This window comes from Saccopteryx leptura, chromosome 3 (genome assembly GCF_036850995.1).
Source record: "Saccopteryx leptura isolate mSacLep1 chromosome 3, mSacLep1_pri_phased_curated, whole genome shotgun sequence".
In the NCBI taxonomy this organism is placed as follows: Eukaryota; Metazoa; Chordata; class Mammalia; order Chiroptera; family Emballonuridae; genus Saccopteryx; species Saccopteryx leptura.
The window spans coordinates 150,100,274-150,113,686 of NC_089505.1; the positions used below are offsets into that span (position 1 = coordinate 150,100,274).

Here is a 13,413-nt window from a genome sequence, read left to right on the forward strand (position 1 = left end):
TATATATATATATATATATATATATTTTTTTTTTTTGTATTTTTCTGAAGCTGGAAACGGGGAGAGACAGTCAGACAGACTCCCGCATGCACCCGACCGGGATCCACCCAGAACGCCCACCAGGGGGCGATGCTCTGCCCTTCCGGGCGTCGCTCTGTTGCGACCAGAGCCACTCTAGCGCCTGGGGCAGAGGCCAAGGAGCCATCCCCAGCGCCCGGGCCATCTTTGCTCCAATGGAGCCTCGGCTGCGGGAGGGGAAGAGAGAGACAGAGAGGAAGGAGGGGGGGGTGGAGAAGCAAATGGGCGCTTCTCCTATGTGCCCTGGCCGGGAATCGAACTTGGGTCCCCCGCACGCCAGGCCGACGCTCTACCGCTGAGCCAACCGGCCAGGGCCTAGATACAAATATTTAAGAGGGAGATTATAAAGCTCAAGTAAGGGAATAGAGGTAACATCTGTGACCAGTTGTATTTGCTCTTTATCTATAAAATGTGGATGATATCCACAATACAGTATTTATTTGAAGATTAAATTTTATATGTAAAGTCCCTAGAACATACTGGCTGGGTGGTAGGTTCTGAATAATAAGTTCCTGTCTTCTCTACCCTTTACCCACCCATAACTTTGGTATGGACTGATCCCAGTTTTAGAAGTAAAGTTATAAGGTAGAGAAACTTTGAACTGAAACTCTAAGTATATTTTTACTGCTAATTCATTGTAAATCTTCAGGGCAACTATTTCCTCAGTTTGGGCTTTTGTTTCCTTTTCTATAAAATGAGATTTGAAGCCCTGGCAGGTTGGCTCAGCGGTAGAGCGTCAGCCTGGCGTGCGGGGGGACCCGGGTTCGATTCCCGGCCAGGGCACATAGGAGAAGCGCCCATTTGCTTCTCCGCGCCCCCCTCCTTCCTCTCTGTCTCTCTCTTCCCCTCCCGCAGCCAAGGCTCCATTGGAGCAAGGATGGCCCGGGCGCTGGGGATGGCTCCTTGGCCTCTGCCCCAGGCGCTAGAGTGGCTCTGGTCGCAACAGAGCGACGCCCCGGAGGAGCAGAGCATCGCCCCCTGGTGGGCGTGCCGAGTGGATCCTGGTGGGGCGCATGCGGGAGTCTGTCTGACTGTCTCTCCCTGTTTCCAGCTTCAGAAAAATACAAAACAAAAAAACAAAAAAAAACAAAAAAAGAAAGAGATTTGAATTTAGGCTATTCAATTAAGCACAGATTTCTAATGTCTGTTATATTTTACATCTCAGAGCCCTATAAAAAAGATTATTATAATCTTATACATTCTTGCCGTTCCTACCTCTGTGCTCTCATTCTTTTTGCCCAAAATACCCAGTATCTACCTCTTAAATTTTCCCTATCCTTTGAGGTTGGTTGTAACCACATTAAAATTCTGTGATAGCATGGGTTTGACAAAATGCAGTAGTGATAGGATCCTGTCCTCAGACCATCAACCATATTCATTTCACTAGTTTTATAATAACACAACCCCATATTTTATGTAATTGTGTTGTTTGGACACCATGTATAGCATTAAAGCAGAGTTTTATGTCATTACTCTTTGAGATACCTTCCCACCATTTTTACCAGTTGCTTTTTGCTGATTTATAACCTAAAATTCTGAATTAATTAATTAATTAATTAATTTATTTATTTATTTTGTATTTTTCCGAAGCTGGAAACGGGGAGAGACAGTCCGACAGACTCCCACATGCGCCCGACCTGGATTCACCCGGCACGCCCACCAGGGGGTGACGCTCTGCCCACCAGGGGCCGATGCTCTGCCCCTCCGGGGGGTCACTCTGTTGCGACCAGAGCCACTTTAGTGCCTGGGGCAGAGGCCAAGGAGCCATCCCCAGCACCCGGGCCATCTTTGCTCCAATGGAGCCTCGCTGTAGGAGGGGAAGAGAGAGATAGAGAGGAAGGAGAGGGGGAGGGGTGGAGAAGCAAATGGGCGCTTCTCCTATGTGCCCTGGCCGGGAATCAAACCCGGGACTTCTGCACGCCAGGCCGATGCTCTACCACTGAGTCAACCAGCCAGGGCTAAAATTCTGAATTTAAAGGAGGAGTAAAATTGAAGTTAAGGTATCGACACTCTTTTTCTTTCTTTCTTTCTTTCTTTCTTTCTTTCTTTCTTTCTTTCTTTCTTTCTTTCTTTCTTCCTTTCTTCCTTTCTTCCTTTCTTCCTTTCTTCCTTTCTTCCTTTCCTTTCTTTCCTTTCTTTCCTTTCTTTCCTTTCTTTCCTTTCTTTCCTTTCTTTCTTTTTGCTAAAGAGACAGAGACAGGGACAGACAGGAAGGGAGAGAGATAAGAAGCATCAAGTCATAGTTACAGCACCTTAATTGTACATTGATTGCTTTCTCATATGTGCCTTGACTGGGGAGCTATAGCTGACCCTTTTTTCAAGCCAGAAACCTTGGGCTCAAGCCAGTGACCTTTGGGTTCAAGCCAGCATCCATGGGGTTATGTCTATGATCCCACACTTAAGCCAGTGACCCTGTGATCAAGCTGATGAGCCTGCACTCAAGCCGATGACCTTAGGGGTTTGAACCTGGGTCCTCAGCATCCCAGGCCAACACACTATCTACTGCGCCTCTGCCTGGTCAGGCTAGGTATTGATATTCTTATGTGATGTTTTGGAACAAGTTTTATTGGTTTGTGGTCACTGAGCATATCCTATCTCCCTAGTTAGATTGATTTTTGAGATTAGGTCATGTCACATAGTTTCATTTCTATGTTAGTAAACATTTGGTAAATATGCTTAGGAAATACGTACAGTGGTCCCTTGTCTATCACAGGGGTTAGATTCCAGAACCCCCTCACAATAGGCAAAAATCCGTAAAGTAGTGACCTTATATTTATTTTATTATTCATATATATATTTTTAAGGCATTATAAACCCTCCCCACACTCTTATAAACCTTTCCCACACTGTTACTAACCCTTCCCACACTCTTATAAACACTTCCTGTGCTCTTAAACACTTTCTATACTCTTAAACCTACGTAAACACCATACTCTGGTTGGTCGCCTCCCATCCATCAGCCAATAGTGTGCCGTGTAGGATCTCACATGGGCAAACTAGCTCAAGTGGAAGCAGCTGTAGCTGCGTTTTCTATAGTGCAAGTCTTTGTCTACTCATCTGTCGTATGCTATGTATTTTATTTCTATTTAATAATCTTTTAATATGTTTAATTAATATTTTTAATATATTTTTATATTGTTTTCATTTTTTTAGACTAGAAAATGTTTATTTTATTGCAAAAATAATTAAAATAATAAATATACAAAAATACCTATATACGACAAAATCCCGTGATATAGCGAAAAATCCACTATACAAAATTAGATATATACAATTTAAAAATCTGTGATACAGTGAGACTGTGAAAAGTGAACCACAATATGGTGAGGGACTACTGTAGTTATAAGTTAAAAAATTTATTTAAACCTCACCAAGTAGAAAAGCTTGTTTTTATCTGTTATTTGTAAAAGCTAAAAAATCTTACATAACTCCTTTGGCATGGATTTCTTTATATTGCATAGTGAAGTCTTGATTAGTTTTAGAAAGTACAGTTGTAGTCTTTAACTTTCCTGTTAAACAAGGGTTAAAAATATCCATTATAAACATAAAATTCCACATATTGATCCCAAAGGGCTTTTTCCTCAAGTTATTGTTTTATTTTAATGTTTTCTAAATAACTTTTCCTTAGAGTTCACTGAACAGCAGAAAGAATTTCAAGCTACTGCTCGTAAATTTGCCAGAGAAGAAATAATCCCGGTTGCAGCAGAATATGATAAAACTGGCGAGGTAGGTATAGAGATTTTTGTTTTGTTTTAAATTACAGTTCACATACAATATTATATTAGTTTCAAGTTTACAACCCAGTGGTTAGACATTATATCCCTTACTACATAAGTGATCATTCCGATATATCTCATACCCACTTGACATCATACATGGGTAAAAGAATATTACTGACTCTATTTCCTATGCTGTACTTAGCCGTTTTTGACTATTTTGTTACTACCAATTTGTATTTCTTAATCCCTTCACCTATTTTTACCCATTCCCCAACTCCCCTTCCATCAAAATGTCTTCTGTGTCTGTGAGTCTATTTTTGTTCTGCTTATTCATTTATTTTGTTTTTTAGATTCAATAGTTGATAGATATGTATTTATTGGCGTTTTTTTTCTTCTTAAAGAAGACCCTTTAACATTACATGTGATACTATGATTTGGTCATGATGAACTCTAGCTTTTTCTTGTCTGGGAAGCTCTTTATATAGTCCTTCAATTTGAAATGATAGTCTTGCTGAATAGAGTAATCTTGGTTACAGGTCCTTGCTTTACATCACTTTGGATATTTCTTGCCACTCCCTTCTGGCCTGCAAAATTTCTGTTGAGAAATCAGCTGACGGGCTTATGCGAGCTCCCTTGTAGGTAACCGCTGTTCTCTTGCTGCTTTTAATATTCTCTCTTTGTCTTTAACCTTTGGCATTTTTATTATAATGTATCTTGGTGTGGGCCTCTTTTGTTCATCTTGTTTGGGACTCCTTGTGCTTCCTGGACTGGTATGTCTATTTCCTTAACCAGGTTATGGAAGTTTTCTGTCATTTTTTCAAATAGGTTTCCGATTTCATGCTCGCTCTCTTTTCCTTCCGGCACCATGATGTACATGTTGGTATGCTTGCGAAGTTGTCCCAGAGGCTCCTTATACTATCCTCATTTTTTTGGATTCTTTTTTCTTTTTGCTGTTCTAATTGGGTGTTTTTGCTTCCTTAGATTCCAAATTGCTGATTTGAGTTTCAGCTTCATCATCTCTACTGTTTATTCCCTGTAAATTACTTTTCATTTCAGTTAGTGTATCCTTTATTTCTGAATGGTTCTTTTTTGTGGTTTCTATGTCCTTTTTTATCCCATTGAAGTTTTCTCTAAGTTTATCTATTCTTCCCTTAAGTTAAGTGAGCATCCTTTTTTCTGTGCTTTGAACTCTATATCTAGTGTATTGCACGTCTCCATTTTGTTTAGTTCTTTTTCTGGAATTTGGTTCTCTTCTTTCATTTGGGTATATTTCTCTGTTTCCTTTTCTGGAAGTCCTGTGTCTGTTTCTGTTAGGTAGAGCTGCTGTGTCTCCTGGCCTGGTAGAGTGGCCTCTGTCGTAGGTGTGGTACAGATGGTCGTGTTACAGGCTCTCCATTCACCCAAGCTGGGCGCTCCAGGTACACCACCCTGCCCCATGTGAGCTCTTTGTAACCTCTGATACACTTGAACCTTGGTTGCTGTTTGCATGTTCATTGTAGGAATTTACCCCCAGGCCAGTCCTCTAGTGACCTGTTGCAACCACCATGGAGGATCAGCTGTGCAGGGGCCCACCCCACAGAGCCGGACTTACTTCAGTGTGGCCTTGGTGTCTACTCCGGCTACCCCTTGAATGTGTCACTTGTGGAGGTGGTTGGTTGGTACTTCAAGGTGGTCTGAAGCTGTCCTACAGATGCACTGGTTCTGGGGCCTCCTGAAAGGAGCAGGTCAAGGTCATCCGCTACCTGTATTCTGCCCAGGTCCACCCAGCATGAGCTACAAAGCGATCTGCAAATGGTTGCTCCTTGTCCTGGGCTTGGAGGTGCCCAGGAGAGGCCAGGCTGCAGAGCAAACCCAAACCAAAGGTGGTACCATTAGTGTTGGGCCTGGGGCTACTTAGTGAAAGGTATGGGGCTCACTGAAGACAGATGCTACTTGTTGAGAGATTTTAGAAAAGGCTGAAGCATGAGCCAAGATAGGCCCTTGGTATGGAAAAGCCACTGGAAACAGCTTGTGTCAGCACCAAATTGGTTATCACCAGGGTTAGGGTACAGTGTGAGCCGTGTTGATGGAGACTCAGATAAGGTGCTGCCCGCAAGCTGTGTGGGGAAAGGGCTTGAAAAAAGAACAGTGGCCCCTGCCAGCACTTCTGTTAGGGAAAAAGTTGCCCCTCCAGCTCTCGCGTGATGTCAGTCAGTTCATTTCCCCCCCTATATCCCTAGTTCTTTTTAAGCTGCTGCTCTTCCAGTTCAGGAGCTCAGAGTAAGTGAGTCTGATTAAGTCTGTGTTCCTTTAGAAGGAACTGCCTGGGGCTCCAGCTGCCCTCTGTTTCCCTTAGCCTCAATCCCTGCTGGGTTTTATAGCCAGAATTTATGGGGACTTCCTGGCACTAGAACCCTGGGCTGGGGCATAGTGTGGGGCTGGGATCCGGTGTGGGCTGGGACTCCTTGCTCCTCAGGGGCGTGCACTGTGGCAGAGATATCCCTCCCAGTTGTTATCTGTCATATGTGGGTGTGGGACCAGCCTATTCCACATGTCTCCCTTTCCAACCAGTCTCATGTGGCTTGTTCTTTAAATCCCTAGTAGTAGAACTTTGATTTTGCTAGATTTCAGGTGGTTCTGTATTTTAGTTTTATTTTATTTTTTTATATTTGTACTTTTTTTTTTATTTTTTATTGAATTTATTGGAGTGACATTGGTTTTCAAAACCATACCAAGTTTCAACTGTACAACTCAGCATTTCCACACTGCATCACACACCCATTGCCCCAAGCAAAGTCTCTTTTCAAATGAAGTTTTGCACAGCAAAAGAAACGATCAACAAAATGAAAAGAGAGCCAACTAAATGAGAGAACATATTTACCAATGATACATCTGTAGGGGGTTAACTTCCAAAATATATAACTTATACAACACCAAGAAAACAGAACCCAATTTAAAAATGGGCAAAGAACCTGAATAGACACTTCTCCAAAGAGGACATACAGATGGCCAATAGGCATATGAAAAGATGCTCAACATCACTAATCATTAGAGAAATGCAAATAAAACCTCACTCATATCTGCGAGAATGGCTATTATCAATAAATCAACCAACAACAAGGAAGTGGAGAAAAGTAAACTGTCATGCACTGTTGGAAATGTAGATTAATGCTGTCACTGTGGAAAACAGTATGGAGTGTCATTGAAAATTTAAAAATGAAATTGCCTTTTGATCCAGCTATCCCACTTTTGGGAACATAACTGAATTCAAAAGGATATATGCACCCCCGTGTTCATTGCAGTGTTATTTATAATAGGATCTGGAAACAGATCAACTGACTATCAGGACATAAATGGGTAAAAAGGGTGTGGCACATTTATACAATGGAATACTGCTTCGCTGTGGGGGGGTGAGGGAAGAAATCTTACCTTTTTGCAATAGCATGGATGGACCTGGAGAATATTATGCTAAGTGAAATAAGACATTCGGAGAAAGTTTAGTTGTAATATTGATGCAATTGTAAAAGGATGCCAGTACCACCTATGCTGCTTTCTTGACCAGAAGCCTCTATGCATTTTAAGGAGAGAAAAATCTTGGCCCTGGCTGGTTGGCTTTATGGTAGACCATCTGCTTAGCGTATAGACAACCGAGGTTTGATTTTGGGTCAGGGCACACAGGAGAAGCAACCATCTGTTTCTCCACCCCTTCCTTTCTCCCTTCTCCCTTCTCCCTTCTCCCTTCTTTCTTCTCCCTTCTCTCTCTCTCTCTCTCTCTCTCTCTCTCTTCCTCTCCAGCAGCCAGCAGCCATGGCTGTGTTGGAGCAAGTTGGCCCTGGTTGCTCAGGGTGGCTCCTTGGCCTCACCTCAGGTGCTAAAATAGTTCGGTTGCCAAGCAATTGAGCAACAGCCCCAGATAGGCAGAGCATCACTCCCTAGTGGGCTTGCCGGGTGAATCCTGGTCAGGGTGCATGTGGGAGTCTCTCTTTCTGCCTCCCTGCTTCTTACTTAAGAAAAAAAAAAAAGGAGAGAAAAATACAAGACTACATAATCAAATTATCTATAGTAGATTTTTAAACGTAACTGGCTGTTTTCTTTAATCTTTTTTTCTTTTAGTACCCTGTCCCCCTAATTAAAAGAGCCTGGGAACTTGGTTTAATGAATACACACATTCCAGAAAGTTGTGGTAAGCTTTCTTCACATTTTTAATCTTAGAATGCATGTGAATAAGAAAAATTTGAAACTCTACTCATTCTTGCAGATATTTATTACCATTAAATATTGGTTTTCTGCCTTCATCTCCCTGTTCAGACTTCAGTATTTGCCTACTTCTAGAAGCCTTGTACATTACACTTAGAGGCATTTTTCCTTCTTTATAACAGTTTCCAACCTTAACGTGATTCTAAACCTTGGTGACTTCTTTCTCCAGAGTTGGTCAATTTCTTGTATTTTAATTCTACCTTTAAGTTTACATTTTATTAAGACTTTTTTTTCCTGTGAGGTTTTCATTCTTTTCCTCAGTTCAAGAGCAGAGTTTTAGCAGCATTGATTCAAGTTTTTGAAAAAAACAAGTTGAAACAGGGAGACAGGTCCAGATTACAAATAGCAAGAGAAATTTATAAAACTTACTTTAGAGAAGTGTCATTTGTTACTGTGTTAGCCCTAGCACATTTTTAATTTCTTGGTTATAAATAATGTATTTGCAGATATGCTCTTAAAAACCAGTTAGATGAACTGTTTTAATTACTAACAATTAGGTCATATTGGAAGTAATTAAAGTAATTCATTTTTATTTCAATTGAAATGTACCATATATTATAATGGACTTTGAAAACATTTTGATTCTGTAGGAGGCCTTGGGCTTGGAACTTTTGATTCTTGTTTAATTACTGAAGAATTAGCTTATGGATGTACAGGAGTTCAGACTGCCATTGAAGCAAATTCTTTGGGGGTAAGTTACTTGGAAAATTAATTGCCTACTAAACTGTTGTTAATGAGATAAAACTACTAGTTATGTATTTGGTAGAACACAGTTTTATTTTAAAAGGAATACAAGATTCTACAGAAAGCCTATATTTCTTATTCCAAAAGTTGATCATGCTGACCTTGTCTCTAGTACTTGGAGTACTAATTATCCTTTTGGGGAAACTATACACTTTGGCTGTTAACTTTAGTGACAATTCTTAAGTAAGGGCAAGGCCAAAAACCAGCATTCAGGAGAAGGATCTTGGAAAGATCTTGATGGCTTACTGCTGCTGCTGGCAATGCTAAAATTTATGAGCAATTCTTAGAAGGCCTGATCATACATACCTTGTTATTTATCCTAAATTTAATTCTTTACATTTTACATACCAAGTCCTATATAACTTAATTTTATGAAAATATTTGGATTAACGACTTATTTTTTTATTTTAGCTCTCCAACTTAGAGGCAGAATAAAGGCTAGTTTCTTAGATTTACCAATTGGGGGGAAATAGCTCTCTATTTTTAAATTGTAGTATCTCTTTGAGTTTACACACCTAATAAAAATATCTTGTTTTGTTTTATTTTTAATGTCACTTTACTTTGATAGCAAATGCCTGTTATTATTGCCGGAAATGATCAACAACAAAAGAAGTATTTGGGGAGGATGACTGAAGAGCCATTGATGTGTGTGAGTATGTGCAGCTGCTACTTTTTCTCACTTTATTCTTTTCTTTTTTTCAAGTGAGAGGAGGGGAGATAGACTTCCATATGCACACTGACCAGGATCTACCCAGAAACCCCTTTGTGGGGCCAATGCTTAAATCAACTGAGCTATTTTTAGTGCTGAGGCTGATGCTCAGACCAGCCAAGCTATCTTCAGCTCCTGGGCTAACAACTGAACCAGTCAAGCCACTTGCTGCAGGAGGGGAAAAGGAAAAGAAGGGAAAGATGAAGGGGAAGCAAAGCAGATGGTCACTTCTCATGTGTGCCCTGACTAGGATTGAACCCGGGACATCCACACACTGAGCCAATGCTCTATCCACTGGGATAACCAGCCAGGGTCTTTATCTCACATTTAAAGAAGAGAACAGGGTGCTGTTTCTGCTTTTCATTCTATATGTATACATTGGACTATAGCACATTAAGAGAAAAGTTACCAGCATATTTAAGAACAGTGATATTTCTGGGATGCCAAGAAAGTATCATAATTACTCTTGGTTATTTCTAGGTGAAAGATACCTACTAATGATGTATCATGAGTTCCAGATAAGTGTCATAATAATCCCTTAGCTTATTTTCAGAAGAGAAATACCTACTTATGGAGCACTCTGCAGTTCAGAAACTGCAGAGTGAGCATCTGTGTCAGAAGTTGAGACTGCTTGTGTGCCAGTAGCTGTTTAAACCAGTAGTCTTTTGAACTAATAGGAAAATTAATATGAATAAAAAGTTAGCAATTTAATTGTTGAATGAATAATGTGGGGAGAATATTTATAGATTAATTCCCTGAGAGCTACTCAACAAATGTTTAAATTGGATAATTTTTAAAAAGCTATTTTTATACATACATACACACACACACACATATGTACTGAAGTTCTATTCTGAAAGTGTTTTTACTTAGGATTTTTACTTTTTTTATATAAAAAGAGAGACAGGGCCCTGGCCAGTTGGCTCAGTGGTAGAGCATCGGCCTGGCGTGCAGGAATCCCGGATTCGATTCCCAGCCAGGGCACACTGGAGAAGCGCCCATCTGCTTCTCCTCTCCTTCCTCTCTGTCTCTCTCTTCCCCTCCCGCAGCCAGGGCTCCATTGGAGCAGAGTTGGCCCAGACGCTGAGGATGGCTCTATGGCCTCTGCCTCAGGCGCTAGAATGGCTCTGGTCGCGACAGAGCGATGCCCCAGATGGGCAGAGCATCACCCCCTGGTGGGCATGCCAGGTGGATCCCAGTCAGGCGCATGTGGGAGTCTGTCTGACTGCCTCCCCGTTTCCAACTTCAGAAAAATACCAAAGGAAAAAAAAAAAGAGATAGCAGAGAGAGGGACAGACAGATAGGAAGGGAGAGAGAAGAGAAGCATCAATTCTTCGTTGTATCACCTTGATTGTTCATTGATTGCTTTCTCATATGTGCCTTGGCCAGGGGGCTTCAGCCAAGCCAGCAACCTTGGGCTCAAGCCAACAACCTTTGGGCTCAAGCCAGGGGCCATGGAGTCATGTCTGTGATCCCACACCAAGCCAGCAACCTCGGGGTTTCGAACCTGGGTTCTCTGCATCCCAGGCCGATGCTCTATCCACTGCGCCACCACCTGGTCAGGCTTACTTTTTTTATTAGTCAAATTTTAATCTAGGGTGTGATTGTGATACTGAAATATAGTAAATTGTTATTAGGATTGAGCTAAGTGTGAATATTGGTATGAAAGTGTGGAAAGTAATAATTTCAAATTAAATTTTTTTAATTTATGTAGGTACCTAAATTTTGGGCAAACTGCTTAATCAAGACATTTATGCATATTTTCTAGTTAATTGGTAATTTTGTCAACAAATGAGAGTTTATTAAAAGACTAATTACACCTGATCAGACGGTGGCGCAGTAGATAGAGCATCGACCTGGGATGCTAAGGACCCAGGTTTGAAACCCCAAGGTTGCTGGCTTGCCCGTGGACTCATCCTGCTTGAGCCTGGGCTGATCAGCTTGAGCGCAGGGTCACCAGCTTGAGTGTGGGAACACAGACATGACCCACGGTCACTGGCTTGAGCCCAGAGGTTGCTGGCTTCAGCCCCAAGATCATTGGCTTGAAGCCCAAGGTCACTGGCTTGAGCAAGGGGTCACTGATTCAGCTGGAGCCCCATGGTCAAGGCAATATGAGAAAGCAATCAATGAACAACTAAGATGCCCCAGCTATAAGTTGATGCTTCTCATTTCTCTGCCTTCTTGTTTATCTGTTCCTGTCTATCCATCTCTCTCTAAGAAAAAAATTAATCCTTTACCTGATCATGTGGTCAGTTATACTCTATTTGAGAAAGTAAGTACAGAGATAAATAAGGGCAACACCATAACTTTTTAATAACCAGTGCAAAACTTCCAAAAATCAAACATAATTACATAATTGTACATATATATGTAAAATATTAAAATAACTAAGTAGCAACCATCTATCTTTTTTAAAGATTGGGTTAAATCTTATAAACAGTGTATACCTAAATTATATGCAGTATTAAGCTGTTAGAAACAAGTATTAGACTATTAGGACAACTTGTTACGGGCAAGACATTCAGTAAACTCATTTGTCCAAACATAGTCTTAGAAGCTAGAAGTCTTGATGAAAATCCTAATAATGGTGGAGAAAACTCTTATCATAAAATCATGAATTTCTAATGGAGCTAGGAAGTAGCTAATATGTAACTGAAACAACACTGAACTTGGGGTTCCAAGACCTGGCTTTAAGACTTGGCTGCCCTGGCCAGATAGCTCTGCTGGTTAGAGCATCGGCCCGCAGCACAGAGAGGGTGATGGTTCAACCCCTGGTCAGGGCACATACAGGAACTGATCGATGTTCATGTGTCTCTCTCTCTCTCCCTTCCTTTCTGGCTAAAATCAATCAATCAATAAATAAATAAAAATAAAAGACTTAGCTCAGCCACATAATATGATCTTATACAGTCACCTCAGCTTAAAGTCTGTTCTGAAAATAGGGAGTATGATATCTAAAGGGGATAGTAAAGATAAAACAAAATGCTTATGTTTTTATAAGAATATCTTCACTGAGTGTTCCTTTTGCAAAAATACATGTAATGGAGAAATTTCTTTCATACCTAATGACCAGTGCAGCTCTTTAACTTCTATCCATTCATTCATAAACTTAGTTTCTTTTTAACTGCTGCCCACTCATTCACTGTTGTTTGTTTCTTTGTTTTCCCCCCAATATCTCAGTTGCTTGCTATATGCCAGACTTCAGCTCATAGGCATTTCTCACTTCAAATGAAGTGTTTTTTTAAATTTTTTTGTCTTGGTAAGTGAGAAGCATAAAAGCCTGTTTTATAGCACACCATTGGTAATTATATGAACCTCAAAGCATGTATTATAGTATATTTTTTTTAATTTTTTTTTAAATTTATTCATTTTAGAAAGGAGAGAGAGAGAGAGAGGAGAGAGACAGAGGGAGAAGGGGGGGAGGAGCAGGAAGCATCAACTCCCATATGTGCCTTGACCAGGCAAGCCCAGGGTTTCGAACTGGCGACCTCAGCATTTCCAGGTCGATGCTTTATCCACTGCGCCACCACAGGTCAGGCTAGTATATTATTTTTCTTTCTGGTTTTACTTTTATTTTCACTTCACCCTAATTTTTTTTATAAATATGTATTATATAAACTATCTCAAATCCAATTAGAGTGTAAGGCAAAAAAATTTTTAATACAGAATAACTGCAAAATTTCTTTATAAACTATACAAATGTAAGATGGTAGTATTAATAAATTTTTTAAAGATTTTATTCATTTTAGAGAGGAGAAGAGAGAGAGAAGGTGGGTGGAACAGGAAGCATCCCATATGTGCTTTGACCAGGCAAACCCAGGGTTTCAAACCAGTGACCTCAGCGTTCTAGGTCGACACTTTATCCACTGCACCACCACACGCTAAGATATTAGTATTATCACTAATAAAGAAAGTTGTAGTGTTATA

The 13,413-nt window shown here is 40.6% G+C and overlaps 1 protein-coding gene across 1 annotated transcript in view; it reads left to right on the plus strand.

Moving 5' to 3' along the window:
* ACADM (acyl-CoA dehydrogenase medium chain) overlaps positions 1–13,413 on the plus strand; it is a 43,594-nt gene that overhangs the window by 7,258 nt on the left and 22,923 nt on the right. The window contains exons 3-6 of the mRNA XM_066376582.1: positions 3,707–3,804; positions 7,890–7,959; positions 8,624–8,724; positions 9,346–9,426. Of these exons, the coding sequence (XP_066232679.1) occupies positions 3,707–3,804; positions 7,890–7,959; positions 8,624–8,724; positions 9,346–9,426 (350 nt within the window). The remainder of the gene's footprint in view (positions 1–3,706; positions 3,805–7,889; positions 7,960–8,623; positions 8,725–9,345; positions 9,427–13,413) is intronic.